The following is a 19,135-nucleotide window of genomic DNA, read 5'->3' on the forward strand; positions in this document are numbered from 1 at the left end:
AGGCCCTTGGATCTTTATTTTACGTAAGAAGGATATTTGGAACCCGACTCATCTTGCGTTGCTGATAGCATATTTAATAGTAAAAATTTCCTTTTCCGCATTGAAATTCATACTTTTTTACAATTAAATTAATAGCTAAAGGTTAAAAACACTAATATTGAATGGATTTGACAAAAATGTGTGTCGTTTCACTTATTTTAATTGGTTGATTTTCTCCTTTGGCAACGCAAATGTAGTTGGGTTGCTATCCATAATCGATCCCTAAGTTTCCATGAAACAACTTTGGAATCCCTCCTGAGAAATGTCGCTTTATATAATGATGTTTAAGTATAGAAGCTGTCTATACAAAATCAACCAAATCAGTTGTGTAAATTTATGCAGTTCACACTGTAATGAGTGAAAATCTCATATAACATATTTACATACATATGTACCTATGTACGCATATAAATATTTATTGTTGTAACAATTCAACTACTGGTACTCTTTAGAAGATACCGTTTTTTTAATTTCAGCTTACAATTGCAAAGCCAGAATTTATTTACTCAGTTGAAATGAGAAACTTCTGTGATAAACTTTAAAACAAACATTGCTAAAAAATTTTAATTAATTAATAATTAATTTTTAATTGTTTTTTATTACAAATAATGTGTTAATAGTTAAACATGTTTAAATTTGTGTTATTCTTGTCGTTGGTGGTGCTACAATGCCACGCTTTTTCGGTATTAACAGGCCAAAGAGATGGCCTGCCGTTGGATGATACAACATCAATGTGGCACATACAGAAGATTAAAAAGGAATCAACCATTTTGAATAAACCCCAAATGGTAGAATATGAAGAAGATTCCAATGGTAAGAGGAAATTGAGAAGAAACACACATGTGAAAACGCTATTGGATGTGATGAGGAGTTTCTTAATAAATTTAGATTAAATTTATTCAAAGTCGATCTATACGCGTGTTGTCGAAATGTTCAAAAACAATTGCTCAAAAGATCTAAAAAGTCTTACGATGAATTTTTGTAGAATTCGGGTTATTATCTAGCATAAAATTAGACCAAAAAACTACAAAAACTTTAGTGCAAGAGTTGTATTAGTTAGTGGCCCTAAATATTGCAAAATTTCGGGGTCCATATCATAGGAAGAATAGGCTTCCTCCAAAAAAAAAAAAAAAAAAAAAAAAAACAAAAATAAATAAATAAATAAATTGCTCTATTCCTCTAGTGTTGAACTTGAACTTGAGGCGGAGGTTCCCGAATGAATGAATCGACATTGCCCTTTTTGAAACTGAATCTAATTATGGGAGTAATTCCTTCCAAAATTCCTTAATCTTGGCAAGCAACCGTTTTTGTTGGTCATCGTAGAATTTTTCAGAGCTTTCGGATCATTATATCATATTCGAACTTGATTTAAGTTTGAGAGATCAGTCACTCCTTTTATTAATTACCGTGTCTATTTTAATTGGTCACCGTTTGATTTTTTAAGATCTTTTGTACCATTATGATGTCAGGAAGCGTGGTATTGCCCATGAAAAAGATTATATTGTTGTAAACTGGGCCACTTTCGGTAAAAATTACAAAAGAATCCTCAAACCGTACTTAAACTATTGAAGTGCATTTTGAACTTTTGTGAGGGAGTTATCAGTTATTGGAATGAGTTGCCCGATCTTCGAAATTGATTTAAGCTTGAGAGAAATATTACAATGTGTCAAGGCCTTCTGGATATCGTGCCCATTAGTCATTTTAGTTGATCGTTTTAGTAATTTGTTTAGCTTTTGGGTCTTTATGTCAACAAGAAGGGACTTGCCCACGAAAAACATTATTGCACTGAACACCGAACGCCCAAGGAGTACCATTGGTAAAAATGTCAAAACTATCCCAGAACTGCATTTAACCAAAAATTTGTAAGGGAGGTACCCGAAGGTTTTTTTTTTTTGAAATAGACCTTTTTGGAACTTGATGTACCTTTGACCGTGTTTAGACTTTCAAACTGGAAAGAAAATTTTTCTTCTCAATTTCTTTTAAAATTTCCTTGTTGTTTAGACACGGAAATCATGTTTGTGTCAATTTTATAATTTCTCTTATTCTTATTCACACTCATTTTCTCATTGCGCCGTTAAAAAACAAAGCCAAGGCAAAATTGTAACGAAAAGTAAAAATGGACGTGTGTGATAAACAATTAATTATTAAAGGAACCCTTTAATTGCATTTTAATTTTGATATTTCCACTTATTTCGAATTGTTTTTGCTTAAAAAAATAGTTTTTCCTCCAAACGTTTTTTTTCAATTGTCTCCGCTGTTGTTTGTTTCTCGACAGAGAAAATAAAATGAAAGAAAATGCAAAAACAAATCTGCAGCCAACTTCAGGTTGTATACGAAGAAAAACGAAACAAAACAGAATTTGCCAGTACAGAGATGTGTGTACCCCCTCTTATTCCTCTCTACTCCCTCGCCCATAAACTCAATTTTCTTTCCCATCAACTTTCCCTGTATAAACAGGGACTTTGGAAGCAAATTTATGATGAAACGATTAAAAAGCTAAACTCCTGAAAATTGACAATTTTTGTGGAAAAGTTTTGAGATAAAAAAAATATTGACAAATGTCAGTGAGGCAAGTTTGGTTAAAAATTGTAACTAAAATCCTCAAAATAACGAAAATTGGGAGGTACAGTTTTACCAAAACATGGACCTATGTTGAAAATTTTTGGTGGAGATTCGTGAACCTTAAATGACCAGTAACAGGTAGTTCGGTTAATAAGTAGTTAAAATTCTTAAATGGACCTACATATGTAGAAAATTTTTGGTGAATAAGTGTTGTGACCACTAGGAACCTCAAATGACAAATTACAACTTGTTCGGTTAAAAATTTTAGCTAAAAACCGTAAAAACAACGAAAGTCGGGATAAACCGTTATATTAGGGCTATACCACAACATGTGAGGTGTTGACAATTATTGATGGAGAAGTTTTATTTTATTTATTTATTTATTTATTCATATTTCATAATTTCAAAGTCCGAGGACCACATTAAAGAAATTAAGTGACAACTAGCACTGGGATCCTTATGTGGACAATTATTGGTGAATATGAAATGACAATTAACAGCTGGTTCGGTTAAACATTTTAACTAAAATCCCCAAAAAGAACGCAAACTGGGAGGTACCGTTATATGGGGCAAAACAAAAACAGGGACTATGTTGAAAATTTTTGTTGGAGATGTTTTATGAGCTCTGGGAACATCAAATGTTAAATTACAGGTAGTTTGTTCAAAAAATTTAGCTAAAATCCTCCAAATACCGAAAATTGGGAAGGAACCTTTATATGGGGGCTTTACCGAAGCATGCATCTATTTTAACGATTTTTGGTGAAGATATTTTGTGACCTCTGGGAACCTCAAATGACAAATTACAGCTAGTTCGGCCAAAACTTGTAGCTAAAAGCCTCAAAATACGGAAAAACGGGAGGTACCTTTAAATGGGGGCTATACCAAAACATGGACCTATATTGCCGATTTTTGGTGGAAAAGTTTCATGACCACTGAGAACCTCAAGTTTAAAATTACAGCCGGTTTAGTTAAAAATTGTACCTACAATCCTAAAAATACCGAAAATCGGTAGGTACTGTTATATGGGGGCTATACCGAAACAAGGGTCTATGTTAACGATTTTTGGAGATATTTTATTTGGAGATTTAGAGATATATTTGGAGATTTAGAGATATTTTGTGACCTCTGGGAACCTCAAAAGTTAAATTACAGGTAGTTCTGCCAAAAATTGTAGCTAAAATCCTCAAAATACGGAAAATGGTGTAAAATTACAGCCGGTTTAGTTAAAAATTGTACCTAAAATACTCAAAATACCGAAAATCGGGAGCTACCGTTATATGGAGGCTATACCAAAATATAGACCTATGCCCATAAATTTTGGAATATAACTTTGTTGATCACTAGGAATCCTAAATGTCAAATTATAGCTAATTCGGTTTAAAATGTGACTAAAAACGTCAAAATACCTGCAATCGGGCGGTACCGTTATATGCGGGCTATATCAAAACGTGGACCGATATAGCCCATCATCGAACTTGACCGGCTCCTAAAGCCTCAGCGACTGTATCAGTGTGAATATCCCTCAAACCTGCCTGATAAGCTAGTTGAGGCTAGAGGCTCTCTTTTGTATCTCTGAACCTCCCTCTCCAGGTCACGAAGATCTTTCCTAACTTGCCTGGGCGGTGGATGTCTATCCATAAGGTGGTGGTTTGGATGGTTTTGCCTATAACATCCAATAAAATATTGCATCGACAACATCTTCTTGGGCCGACGCACCGGCAAGATCTTAGACTCGTCATATTTTTTTTTTTTTTTTTTTTTTTTTTCAGCATTTATTTTTTATTTAAAAAATTACAAATAGCATAACGCTCCGCGCCTCTGATGGCAATGTTGGAGCTTCTTGGCAACTATATACAAAATACAAAATAAATACTATTTATTAATTAAAAAGCGAAAAAAAAATCGCAAAATATTCAAAATTTCGTTTACGAAATACTAATTAAATGCAATTTTGTACAATTATAGAAGTATTTCAACATTAGAAAGTAAAAATTCTTTTACTCTTCGTTTAAAAATGGACAACGATGGACTGTTTTTCACAATCAAGGGCAAACTATTGTATTCCACACAGCCGGAGTGGTCAATCCTCTGTCTGGTAGTCTCTAGACGACATCTAGCTACTCTTAAATCAGACGAGTTCCTTGTATTGAACACGTTAGAGTTGAATGATATAGGTATTGATCTATTTCCAATGTCATGAATTGTCTTATATACATAAATCAAGAGTTGTTTTTTGTATAGCCCATGAATCGGCAAGATTTTTTTGGCATAATCCCTGTATAATGAAACAGTGTTGTGTCTTATATTCAAATTATATACACACTTAAGTGCTTTATTCTGAGCTGATTGTAAAGATTTGAGTTCAGTACTGGCTTTATGAGCATAAACAATTGCTAAGTACTCAAGGTGACTGTGGATTAAAGCTTGGTAAATCATAAGTTTAACTTTTAAATTCAATTTCATTCTGAATTTATATAGTATTCCAATTGCAGCTGACACCTTTGCTTTAATATATCCTATATGCTCGTCCCATTTAAGATTACTTTTAAGTTTAACACCTAAGTACGTTATACTATGATCTTCATATATAACATCCCCATTAACAAATATTCCAAAATTGTTGTTTAAAGAAGGAGAAAGGGGACGAAACCGTAAAACTTTTGTTTTATTAGGGTTCAAAATGAGACCATTAAGCCTTGCAAACTCAAATATAATAGCAGAATCCCTTTCCATATTAATTTTAAGCGTCTCGTCATATTTATACGGATAGAATACCGATATGTCATCTGCAAACATAACAATAGAGCCCTCAAGTCCCAGATTATTTATGTCATTCAGGTAAATCAAAAATAAAAGCGGTCCTAAAATACTGCCCTGGGGAACGCCATAATTTACTGGTAATATAGAGCTTTTCGTTTCACCAATCTGAACAAACTGTCTTCTATCGTACAAAAAACTTCTTATTAAATCATTGTGTTTACCTCTTACACCATAATACCTTAATTTGTCCAATAAAATATCTCGTTCCACAAGATCAAACGCCTTGCTGAAATCGTAGAATATACCTGCTACTCCAACCGACCCACCATCTAAACCCTGACATATAAGATTAACCACTCTTAAAACCGCTTCCTGCGTTCCTCCTCCTATCATATATGCATATTGTGTTTTGTGTATTAACCCATTATCCTGAAAAAACTTAAGCAATTGAGTGTGCATTATGCGCTCAAAAATCTTATCTATAGAAGACAATAATGCTATAGGCCTATACTGCTCTGGAGATGTAGCTCGAGGAATCTTCGGTATCGGGACAACCTTGTTGATTTTCAAAATAGCTGGATATATTCCTGTTGTTATCATAGCATTAAAGATATTTGTAATATATGGCTTCAAAATTTCAGATGTTTTATCCAATAGCTCTGATGTTATGTTATCCGCACCAGGGCACTTCATTCTTTTCATATTTGCAATAACATTCTCAACATCGCTACATGTTATACTACTAAATTCAAAACTATACGAATAACTACTCAGTGTTCTCAACTGATTCCAGTGATCACCAACATTTCTCGGTATTGTATGTTTTAAAATGTTTACAGAGTCCACAAAATGATCATTAAGTATTTGAGATTTAACCTGGTCATCATCAATCGATAAACCCTCAGTATTTGTTATACTGACCTTTTCTTTGCCAGATCTTCCCAACACATTATTCAAAAACCTCCAACATCCCTTTGGATCGCTAGCAGTTCTCCTTAAATTAGACTCAAAATATTTCTGCATACATATCCTTTGAGCTCTTCTTATAATACGGCTAACCCTCTTTAACCGTTCTTTTATTGCAGAATTATGTCTAAATTTCCTTCTCATTTGCAACAACCTTTGTTTCTCCTCCATCAATGACCACAAGTTACCGTTTATCCACGGCGCCAAATCCCACCTATTTTGTCTCGAATATCTAGAAACTGACGTACCCGACCTCACAGCATCATTTATTAAATCAATAAGTTCTGATGTCATCATTGAAGGATCCTCACTATCATGCATTCGTGTGATATTCTCAGCTAGTATGCGTTTAATACTATTGTAATTAAAAGATATATCCTCCTTATCATACGAATGTTTCTTTATAATATTCATTTCCATTCTACAAAAAACCAAATTATGGTCACTTAGCTTCCACTCAACAGACTCCACCGAAAATAATCCGTGCATGTTTGTAAAAGCATTATCTAAGCTTGAGCCACTCATAGGTCTAGTTACCAAATTATGACAGCTTTCAAAATCGTAAGATTGGAATAGATTCAACATATCAACAGAATTAATTCCCCCGACCATATCAACATTAGAGTCCCCCAGAATAATAGACGGAACATCTCCCAAAACAGACAACCTTTCATCCATAAGATCAAAAAATACCCCTAGACTGCATTTTGGGGACCTATAAAATGATACCAATTCAAACTTTTTTCCACGCACCTTGAGGTTGAGTAGCTTAAGATGAATCAAGTTAACAAAATTAACATTACTCGAAAAGCTAATGGAAAAATCATAACAATCGCGAACATATACCGAAACACCCCCGTACCCGTCATTTCTACAACTGTGGACAACCTTGTAATGAGGTATAGAGTATAATTGTAAACAATCTTCTTTGAACCATGTTTCATTAATTGACAGGATATCCGGTAACATATATATATGTGGTCCAATGAAGACATGAGGAGACACCCTGTTGCTGTTCTCAGGGCTGTATTCTGGCAGGCTTGAAAGTTTTTTTCATTACGTATCACTTACGTTGGTAAACCGGGCTGGCGCCGCATAGCTTGACAAGGATAACAAGGTTTCTTTATGTGCTCCCCAAGTGCTGCCGGCAAGAAACCAGAGGACATTGTTTCTTCTCATCTTATCGCAGATAACTGTGGCATGCGCGGACGATTATACATGGTATCGAATGTGATTCCCAGGACTTTGGGGAATTATTAAACCATCGACCTGCACATACGGGGTTTGGACTTCTTGTTTATGAATTCCAAGTATGACTGGCGACCACACAAATAATTGGTGACCCAGCGTCTCAAACAAGGTCGGAGTGTAGTAATTATACCGCCCATCATAATATGGAGGGTGTAATTATACTTGTCATTCCGTTTGTAACACATCGAAATATTGGTCGGAGACCCCATATCGTATATATGTATATTCTTGATCAGCATTCTAAGTCGATATAACCATGTCCGTCCGTCCGTCTGTCTGCTGAAATCAAGATACAACTCGTAATTTTTAAGATAGAGCTTCATAATAGAATATAGAAGTTTCTATCACTCCTTGAATGTTTGGTATTGAAAACGGGCTATATCGGTCCACGTCTTCATATAGCCCCCATAGAACGGTACCTCCCGAATGTCGGTATTTTGAAGGTTGTGACCTCAATATCCCACCGAAATGGCTGAAGTTTGGTATTTAGTCCTTATTAGGGGTATAAAACTTTCCAACTGACATTTATCGGTATAGGTCCACGTCTTCATATTGCCCCCATAGAATGTTACCTACCCATTTTCGGTATTTTGAAGGTTGTGACCTCAATATTCCACCGAAATGGCTGAAATTTGGTATTTAGTCTTCATTAGGGGTATTTAGGGGCATTTTAACTTCTTAAGGTATATTTTCTTTATTAGACATCTTTTGAGATACCATATTTTATGGAAAATCAGTTATGAGGTCTCCTGGTATTTTGTATTATGATATCTCGTATTCTGCGAAAACCTCTTACCTTGTCTCCTATTCTATAGAGACTAAAGTATAGTAAGGAGATAGGTCCTATTCTATGGAAGACATCTTATGAAGTCGCTACTCAAATCTCATAAGCCTTCCTATTCTATAGAAAAAAATGTATGCTGACTCTAATTATATAAATGTTCTATTCTTTGGAAAACCTGTTATGAGGTCTCTAATTTTCTATAGAAGACTTACAATGAGGTCTGCTGTTCTGTAAAAGATTTCTTACAAAGTCGTATTTTATTGCAAACATTATATGAGGTCATGTGTTCTATAAAATACCTCTTACGATGTTTCTTAGAGTACCCCTTATGAGGTCTTTAATGCTATAGAGATCTCCTATCCCGTCTTCCATTCTATAGAAACCCTCAAAATATTTGAAGTCTCCTATAATATTGAAGACCTCCTTCGTATAACTCTTCAAATTTTAAAGCGGAATATTTATTTCAAATTAAATATAATTTATTGGAGTTACAACTATTTATGTCTGGTGGTTTATTGAGAGAATTATTTATGGACTTCATCAGCACGTTGAAGTCTTGGAAAAAATATGAAAGCTTATTTTTAAGATTTTTTACCAAATTAAACTTAAAGTACAACTTTATGGAATGCTTAATATTTGTTTATCTTTTCAGCCAATCACAAAACTCATCCGACAATGATGACAAAATGTGATCCCTGTCCAGATGGTGTATTGTGTGTACCACAGATACAATGTCCAGCTCATGTACGAATGCGTGACCATGAAAAACCACAAATTTGTGATTTACCCGGTAGCAAATTTGGTTTTTGCTGTGTCACTGGACAAAATCTTACAGGTGAGATGATAGTATATTAAAAGAATTGAAACTTTGTGAAAAAGAAGGCGTTAACAAAAGAATTCAAATGATCTGATCCTCAGGTCTGATGGTTTTTTCTATAGAAAAAATTCTCAGACATCAGGCCTGATGGTTTTTTCTATAGAAAAAATTCTCAGACCTCAGGTCTGATAGTTTTTTCTAAAAAAAAAAATTCTCAGACCTCAGGTCTGATGGTTTTTTTCTGTAGAAAAAATTCTCAGACCTCTGATGGTTTTTTTCTATAGAAAAATTCTCAGACCTCAGGTCTGATGGTTTTTTTCTATAAAAAAATTCTCAGACCTTAGGTCTGATGGTTTTTTTCTATGGATGGATGGATGGATGGATGGATTCTTCTATAGAAAAAATTCCCAGACCTAACTTCTGATGGTTTTTTCTATAGAAAAAATTCTCAGACCTCAGGTCTGATGGTTTTTTTCTATAGAAAAAATTCTCAGACCTCAGGTCTGATGGTTTTTTTCTATAGAAAAAATTCTCAGACCTCAGGTCTGATGGTTTTTTTCTATAGAAAAAATTCTCAGACCTCAGGTCTGATGGTTTTTTTCTATAGAAAAAATTCTCAGACCTCAGGTCTGATGGTTTTTTTCTATAGAAAAAATTCTCAGACCTCAGGTCTGATGGTTTTTTTCTATAGAAAAAATTCTCAGACCTCAGGACTGATGGTTTTTTTCTATAGAAAAAATTCTCAGACCTCAGGTCTGATGGTTTTTTTCTATAGAAAAAATTTTCAGACCTCAGGTCTGATGGTTTTTTTCTATAGAAAAAATTCTCAGACCTCAGGTCTGATGGTTTTTTTCTATAGAAAAAATTCTCAGACCTCAGGTCTGATGGTTTTTTTCTATAAAAAAATTCTCAGACCTTAGGTCTGATGGTTTTTTTCTATAGAAAAAATTCTCAGACCTCAGGTCTGATGGTTTTTTTCTATAGAAAAAATTCTCAGACCTCAGGTCTGATGGTTTTTTTCTATAGAAAAAATTCTCAGACCTCAGGTCTGATGGTTTTTTTCTACAGAAAAAATTCTCAGACCTCAGGTCTGATGGTTTTTTTCTATAGAAAAAATTCTCAGACCTCAGGTCTGATGGTTTTTTTCTATAGAAAAAATTCTCAGACCTCAGGTCTGATGTTTTTTTCTATAGAAAAAATTCTCAGACCTCAGGTCTGATGGTATTTTCTATAGAAAAAATTCTCAGACCTCAGGTCTGATAGTTTTTTCTAAAAAAAAAAAATTCTCAGACCTCAGGTCTGATGGTTTTTTTCTGTAGAAAAAATTCTCAGACCTCTGATGGTTTTTTTCTATAGAAAAATTCTCAGACCTCAGGTCTGATGGTTTTTTTCTATAGAAAAAATTCTCAGACCTCAGGTCTGATGGTTTTTTTCTATAGAAAAAATTCTCAGACCTCAGGTCTGATGGTTTTTTTCTATAGAAAAAATTCTCAGACCTCAGGTCTGATGGTTTTTTCTATAGAAAAAATTCTCAGACCTCAGGTCTGATGGTTTTTTTCTATAGAAAAAATTCTCAGACCTCAGGTCTGATGGTTTTTTTCTATAGAAAAAATTCTCAGACCTCAGGTCTGATGGTTTTTTTCTATAGAAAAAATTTTCAGACCTCAGGTCTGATGGTTTTTTTCTATAGAAAAAATTCTCAGACCTCAGGTCTGATGGTTTTTTTCTATAAAAAAATTCTCAGACCTTAGGTCTGATGGTTTTTTTCTATAGAAAAAATTCTCAGACCTCAGGTCTGATGGTTTTTTTCTATAGAAAAAATTCTCAGACCTCAGGTCTGATGGTTTTTTTCTATAGAAAAAATTCTCAGACCTCAGGTCTGATGGTTTTTTTCTACAGAAAAAATTCTCAGACCTCAGGTCTGATGGTTTTTTTCTATAGAAAAAATTCTCAGACCTCAGGTCTGATGGTTTTTTTCTATAGAAAAAATTCTCAGACCTCAGGTCTGATGGTTTTTTTCTATAGAAAAAATTCTCAGACCTCAGGTCTGATGTTTTTTTCTATAGAAAAAATTCTCAGACCTCAGGTCTGATGGTATTTTGTATAGAAAAAATTCTCAGACCACAGGTCTGATGCTTTTTTCTATAGAAAAAATTCTCAGACCTCAGGTCTGATAGTTTTTTCTAAAAAAAAAAAAATTCTCAGACCTCAGGTCTGATGGTTTTTTTCTGTAGAAAAAATTCTCAGACCTCAGGTCTGATGGTTTTTTTCTGTAGAAAAAATTCTCAGACCTCAGGTCTGATGGTTTTTTTTCTATAGAAAAAATTCTCAGACCTCAGGTCTGATGGTTTTTCTAAAGAAAAATTATTTATTTTTCTTACAGCGTTTCGCAAGGATAAGGCACGAATCCCGGGAATAACATTTATACCCTCAGGCATCATAGATGAGGCTCGTTTAAAATTTCAAAACTTATTGCATAGCATTGCCTTTGTTCCAATTACCCCCGGGCAGCCAGAATTTGTACACAATATGGTATTTCATTCTACACCCCACGAAGATATGCAAAATTTCCAGTTGAGCAATTCGGCAATGGAACAGGTCATTACGACCCAGGTTTTTACGCAAAAGTAGGTAGAGAGGCAACTTCTAAAATATAAAAGAAAATAATTTGTTGTTAATACCTTTTAGAGAACACATTCCCTTGGAGGATATTATTACCAACAACATTGAATTGGAATTTAAAGAAACTCCGCTGGAACATCACTGCCATCCACCTCAGCCATGTTTAAATTCTCGATCAAAATATCGCTCCTTTGATGGTAGTTGTAATAATATTTTGCCACATCGTTCCCATTGGGGAGCTGCTGGACAGCCGATGGAACGTTTACTGCCACCAGCCTATGAAGATGGTATATGGACTCCACGTATACATGCCAAAGATGGCTTTTTGTTAATGGGTGCAAGGGAAATTTCCCGCATACTCTTGGGAGATTCTGATAGGCCACATCCGAAATATAATTTATTACTGATGCAATTTGGACAATTTATTGCCCACGATGTGACGCAATCATCTTCGGTGAGATTGGGTAAGATGAAAAAACTTTTTAAAGTCTTCTTTGAATATGGATAAGGATTTTTCTTCATTTGCAGAACGTGGCGAGTCCATACAATGTTGTGCCCCAAACAATCGTGGCGTCTTGCCACCGGAACAGCGTCATTTTGCTTGCATGCCGATCTCGGTGGAGCCTCATGATGAATTTTATGCCAACTTTGGTATACGTTGTATGAATTTTGTACGTCTCTCATTGGCTCCGAATACGGATTGTAGGGCAACATTTGGTAAACAACGCAGCAAAGTGACACACTTCCTAGATGCCTCACCGGTATATGGTTCAAGTTTGGAAACGGCCAGGGAGCTGCGCTTATTTAAAGGAGGAAAATTGCGTATGTTTAATGACTTCGGTAGAGATATGCTGCCCTTAACTAATGACAGAAGTGCTTGTGGTAATGATGATCCCAGCATGACTTGCTTTAAATCGGGTAAGTAGAAGCGTTTTGGGAATGAGGATGATATTTAAAATGTTAAGTACAATGCATCCTCTAGCCAACCATTGAACAAATTTCATTCTTCCTCCTATCCTTTCCTACTACACAATTCTTTTTCCATTTCATTACAGGTGATGGCCGCACCAATCAAATAATCTCACTCGTCGTCCTGCACATATTGTTTGCACGCGAACATAATCGTATTGCCGACATCCTTAGTCAAATTAATCCACGTGCCACTGATGAGCTACTTTACCAGGAGGCTAGGCGTATTGTGATAGCCGAAATGCAACACATCATTTATAATGAGTATTTACCCTTAGTCATTGGACCGATGCAAATGAAACGTTTTCGTTTGACGCCTCAACACCATGGCTATAGCACTGACTACAGTGCCGATATTAATCCTGCCATAACCAATGCATTTTCAGGTGCTGCCTTTAGGATGGGCCATTCGAGCGTTGATGGCAAATTTCATATTCAACAGCAGCGAGGTCATGCCGATGAAATTATTCACATACCGGATGTTATGTTCAATCCATCACGCATGAGGCTGCGTACATTTTTGGATGATATGTTGGGTACGATGATGCATCAACCAATGCAGAGGGTGGATAGTGCCATAACACAGGGGGTAAGTTTAAGCGTGGAAATGTGTGTTTAGAAATTTTGCAATTTGTAAAGCACTCAATCTGTTATGTTTTGAAATTTCCATTTTTAGCTTAGCCGGTTTTTGTTTCGAGGTCATAACCCATTTGGCTTGGATTTGGCTGCATTTAATATACAACGTGGAAGAGATCAAGGCTTGCGTACATATAATGATTACATGGAGGTCATGGGTCATCGTAGAATACAAAGCTTTAGTCAGCTACCACCGGAGGTAAGACGCAAAACATAAAACGGCCAGCCGAACTTATTGCCGAATTTTTTAAGACTTTTTAAAGGTATTCTGTAAGCAGAAGACCATATAAAGGACCTCTATAGACACAAGACCTTCTTAAAAGTATTCTTTTTAGAAAAGGAAGTCTTCTATAGACAGAATATTTCCAATGGTCTTTGTAAAAAGAAAACATCCTTAAGGTCGTCCATATACAAAAGACCTTCTAACGGTCTTGCATATATAGAAAAACTTAAAAAATATTTTCTGAGATCTGAGAATTTTTCTACAGAAAAAACCACCTATAGAAAAAATTCTCAGACCCCTGGTCTGATGGTTTTTTCTATAGAAAAAATTCTCAGACCCCTGGTCTGATGGTTTTTTCTATAGAAAAAATTCTCAGACCCCTGGTCTGATGGTTTTTTCTATAGAAAAAATTCTCAGACCCCTGGTCTGATGGTTTTTTCTATAGAAAAAATTCTCAGACCCCTGGTCTGATGGTTTTTTCTATAGAAAAAATTCTCAGACCCCTGGTCTGATGGTTTTTTCTATAGAAAAAATTCTCAGACCCCTGGTCTGATGGTTTTTTCTATAGAAAAAATTCTCAGACCCCTGGTCTGATGGGTTTTTCTATAGAAAAAATTCTCAGACCACTGGTCTGATGGTTTTTTCTATAGAAAAAATTCTCAGACCCCTGGTCTGATGGTTTTTTCTATAGAAAAAATTCTCAGACCCTGGTCTGATGGTTTTTTCTATAGAAAAAATTCTCAGACCCCTGGTCTGATGGTTTTTTCTATAGAAAAAATTCTCAGACCCCTGGTCTGATGGTTTTTTCTATAGAAAAAATTCTCAGACCCCTGGTCTGATGGTTTTTTCTATAGAAAAAATTCTCAGACCCCTGGTCTGATGGTTTTTTCTATAGAAAAAATTCTCAGACCCCTGGTCTGATGGTTTTTTCTATAGAAAAAATTCTCAGACCCCTGGTCTGATGGTTTTTTCTATAGAAAAAATTCTCAGACCCCTGGTCTGATGGTTTTTTCTATAGAAAAAATTCTCAGACCCCTGGTCTGATGGTTTTTTCTATAGAAAAAATTCTCAGACCCCTGGTCTGATGGTTTTTTCTATAGAAAAAATTCTCAGACCCCTGGTCTGATGGTTTTTTCTATAGAAAAAATTCTCAGACCCCTGGTCTGATGGTTTTTTCTATAGAAAAAATTCTCAGACCCCTGGTCTGATGGTTTTTTCTATAGAAAAAATTCTCAGACCCCTGGTCTGATGGTTTTTTCTATAGAAAAAATTCTCAGACCCCTGGTCTGATGGTTTTTTCTATAGAAAAAATTCTCAGACCCCTGGTCTGATGGTTTTTTCTATAGAAAAAATTCTCAGACCCCTGGTCTGATGGTTTTTTCTATAGAAAAAATTCTCAGACCCCTGGTCTGATGGTTTTTTCTATAGAAAAAATTCTCAGACCCCTGGTCTGATGGTTTTTTCTATAGAAAAAATTCTCAGACCCCTGGTCTGATGGTTTTTTCTATAGAAAAAATTCTCAGACCCCTGGTCTGATGGTTTTTTCTATAGAAAAAATTCTCAGACCCCTGGTCTGATGGTTTTTTCTATAGAAAAAATTCTCAGACCCCTGGTCTGATGGTTTTTTCTATAGAAAAAATTCTCAGACCCCTGGTCTGATGGTTTTTTCTATAGAAAAAATTCTCAGACCCCTGGTCTGATGGTTTTTTCTATAGAAAAAATTCTCAGACCCCTGGTCTGATGGTTTTTTCTATAGAAAAAATTCTCAGACCCCTAGTCTGATGGTTTTTTCTATAGAAAAAATTCTCAGACCCCTAGTCTGATGGTTTTTTCTATAGAAAAAATTCTCAGACCCCTGGTCTGATGGTTTTTTCTATAGAAAAAATTCTCAGACCCCTGGTCTAATGGTTTTTTCTATAGAAAAAATTCTCAGACCCCTGGTCTGATGGTTTTTTCTATAGAAAAAATTCTCAGACCCCTGGTCTGATGGTTTTTTCTATAGAAAAAATTCTCAGACCCCTGGTCTGATGGTTTTTTCTATAGAAAAAATTCTCAGACCCCTGGTCTGATGGTTTTTTCTATAGAAAAAATTCTCAGACCCCTGGTCTGATGGTTTTTTCTATAGAAAAAATTCTCAGACCCCTGGTCTGATGGTTTTTTCTATAGAAAAAATTCTCAGACCCCTGGTCTGATGGTTTTTTCTATAGGTCTCAGGGGTCTGAGAATTTTTTCTACAGAAAAAAACCATCAGACCAGGGGTCTGAGAATTTTTTCTATAGAAAAAACCATCAGACCAGGGGCCTGAGAATTTTTTCTATAGAAAAAACCATCAGACCAGGGGTCTGAGAATTTTTTCTATAGAAAAAACCATCAGACCAGGGGTCTGTGAATTTTTTCTATAGAAAAAACCATCAGACCAGGGGTCTGAGAATTTTTTCTATAGAAAAAACCATCAGACCAGGGGTCTGAGAATTTTTTCTATAGAAAAAACCATCAGACCAGGGGTCTGAGAATTTTTTCTATAGAAAAAACCATCAGACCAGGGATCTGAGAATTTTTTCTATAGAAAAAACCATCAGACCAGGGGTCTGAGAATTTTTTCTATAGAAAAAACCATCAGACCAGGGGTCTGAGAATTTTTTCTATAGAAAAAACCATCAGACCAGGGGTCTGAGAATTTTTTCTATAGAAAAAACCATCAGACCAGGGGTCTGAGAATTTTTTCTATAGAAAAAACCATCAGACCAGGGGTCTGAGAATTTTTTCTATAGAAAAAACCATCAGACCAGGGGTCTGAGAATTTTTTCTATAGAAAAAACCATCAGACCAGGGGTCTGAGAATTTTTTCTATAGAAAAAACCATCAGACCAGGGGTCTGAGAATTTTTTCTATAGAAAAAACCATCAGACCAGGGGTCTGAGAATTTTTTCTATAGAAAAAACCATCAGACCAGGGGTCTGAGAATTTTTTCTATAGAAAAAACCATCAGACCAGGGGTCTGAGAATTTTTTCTATAGAAAAAACCATCAGACCAGGGGTCTGAGAATTTTTTCTATAGAAAAAACCATCAGACCAGGGGTCTGAGAATTTTTTCTATAGAAAAAACCATCAGACCAGGGGTCTGAGAATTTTTTCTATAGAAAAAACCATCAGACCAGGGGTCTGAGAATTTTTTCTATAGAAAAAACCATCAGACCAGGGGTCTGAGAATTTTTTCTATAGAAAAAACCATCAGACCAGGGGTCTGAGAATTTTTTCTATAGAAAAAACCATCAGACCAGGGGTCTGAGAATTTTTTCTATAGAAAAAACCATCAGACCAGGGGTCTGAGAATTTTTTCTATAGAAAAAACCATCAGACCAGGGGTCTGAGAATTTTTTCTATAGAAAAAACCATCAGACCAGGGGTCTGAGAATTTTTTCTATAGAAAAAACCATCAGACCAGGGGTCTGAGAATTTTTTCTATAGAAAAAACCATCAGACCAGGGGTCTGAGAATTTTTTCTATAGAAAAAACCATCAGACCAGGGGTCTGAGAATTTTTTCTATAGAAAAAACCATCAGACCAGGGGTCTGAGAATTTTTTCTATAGAAAAAACCATCAGACCAGGGGTCTGAGAATTTTTTCTATAGAAAAAACCATCAGACCAGGGGTCTGAGAATTTTTTTCTATAGAAAAAACCATCAGACCAGGGTTCTGAGAATTTTTTTCTATAGAAAAAACCATCAGACCAGGGGTCTGAGAATTTTTTTCTATAGAAAAAACCATCAGACCAGGCGTCTGAGATTTTTTTTCTATAGAAAAAACCATAAGACCAGGGTTCTGAGAATGTTTTCTGTAGAAAAAAAAAACCATCAGACCAGGTGTCTGAGATTTTTTTCTATAGAAAAAAAAACCATCAGACCAGGTGTCTGAGATTTTTTTCTATAGAAAAAAAACCATCAGACCAGGTGTCTGAGATTTTTTCTATAGAAAAAACCATCAGACCAGGGTTCTGAGAATGTTTTCTGTAGAAAAAAACCATCAGACCAGGTGTCTGAGATTTTTTTCTATAGAAAAAACCATCAGACTAGGGTTCTGAGAATGTTTTCTGTAGAAAAAAAACCATCAGACCAGGTGTCTGAGATTTTTTTCTATAGAAAAAACCATCAGACCAGGGTTCTGAGAATGTTTTCTGTAGAAAAAACCATCAGAGAGGGGTCTGCGAATAGTTTCTATAGAAAAAACCATCAGAGCGCTAAAAGTGTATAAAATTTATATTTTTTTCCAGGTTGGTCGAAAATTATCTCAAGTCTATCGTCATCCTGATGACATCGATTTATGGGTTGGTGGTCTGCTAGAGAAATCTGTAGAAGGTGGCATTGTTGGTATAACATTTGCGGAAATAATTGCCGATCAGTTTTCACGCTTCAAAGTTGGTGATCGTTATTATTATGAATATAACAATTCAATTAATCCGGGAGCTTTTACAATTGATCAGCTGCATGAGATACGCAAAGTGACAATGGCCCGTTTAATATGTGATAATGCTGATCATTTAACATTGCGGGAAGTATCACCAGCTGCTTTTATGAGATCTGATTTGCCTGGGTAAGTAATATACATCGTATTAGAGGAAAAGAGAGTCAGAGAGAGAAAACTTTTACATTTTCTCTTGTTTGTTTAGCAATTTACCCGTGAGATGTGATGGCCCCCAGATACCCGTAGTCGATTTGGAAGCATGGCGTTTTTGATTATTTACAATATAAAATCTTTTGCAAATAAATAATTTATTATATTTGGGGTTTATTTATTTATTGTCTGTTTTTTCTTTTCATTGTTGGTTATTTTCCGCTTTCTTCATTGGGGCGGATATTTTAAATATGTACGTATGCCTAAGAATTTATTTTACATAGACTTGCTAATTGCGCGTAGATTTAAATCGCACAGACGTTGAGTCTAAGATGAGAGAAGAATATAAATATATTTATTTGTTTTAAATTATATAAATCATTTGGTTTGTGCTATTACTTTAATTTCTTTATAGCAAAAATAAATAAAATATTGGTATATACAGAAATGAAATTAAAACAAGAACTGAAGTGTATAATTATTTTCAATTATTTTCGATACTTAACAGTATTTGGAATGCTAACAAATCTATATTTTTGGATTTTTGAAAGTGTTTATTGTCGCCAGTTCTAGAAATTATTTCAAAATAACATTTTGCACATCTTTAGTATCCAAATAATTTAAATGAAATGTTGCCAATCAATAGCAAAAAACTATCCAATACTTTAACAGAAATATTGTATCAAAATATAATAAAGAAGATAATTAAAAAACAACAATGCACAGACACACACACTTGGTCGGTCATATAAACAAATTCTTCTTCTTTTACAAATTTTCATTTATAAATTAAATTAACATCTCATTGTAAATTAGATACAAGACACACTAACTAATTTGTATAAAAATAGACGATGTTCACGAAAAGTGTGGGAGGAGCAAAGATGTTGTTGAT

At 35.0% G+C, this 19,135-nt stretch overlaps 1 protein-coding gene across 1 annotated transcript; it reads left to right on the forward strand.

Moving 5' to 3' along the window:
• The first annotated feature begins 547 nt into the window (after positions 1–547).
• Pxt (chorion peroxidase) lies at positions 548–18,421 on the forward strand. Its single transcript, XM_073963483.1, has 9 exons — positions 548–852; positions 9,015–9,197; positions 11,563–11,806; positions 11,868–12,265; positions 12,330–12,719; positions 12,857–13,359; positions 13,447–13,605; positions 17,900–18,219; positions 18,296–18,421. Exons 1-9 carry the CDS (start codon positions 666–668, stop codon positions 18,360–18,362), a joined length of 2,451 nt encoding a protein of 816 aa, XP_073819584.1. The 5' UTR covers positions 548–665; the 3' UTR covers positions 18,363–18,421.
• The last annotated feature ends 714 nt before the right edge of the window (positions 18,422–19,135 follow it).

This window comes from Musca autumnalis, unplaced genomic scaffold (genome assembly GCF_047663935.1).
Source record: "Musca autumnalis isolate F117 unplaced genomic scaffold, ASM4766393v1 scaffold_1, whole genome shotgun sequence".
Classification (NCBI taxonomy): Eukaryota; Metazoa; Arthropoda; class Insecta; order Diptera; family Muscidae; genus Musca; species Musca autumnalis.

Coding starts and splice junctions, on each gene's coding strand:
- Pxt (XM_073963483.1), top strand. CDS start 666: ATGTTTAAATTTGTGTTATTCTTGTCGTTGGTGGTGCTACAATGCCAC. Junction 13,360..13,446: donor ATAGTGCCATAACACAGGGG/GTAAGTTTAAGC, acceptor TTCCATTTTTAG/CTTAGCCGGTTTTTGTTTCG. Junction 13,606..17,899: donor TTAGTCAGCTACCACCGGAG/GTAAGACGCAAA, acceptor ATTTTTTTCCAG/GTTGGTCGAAAATTATCTCA.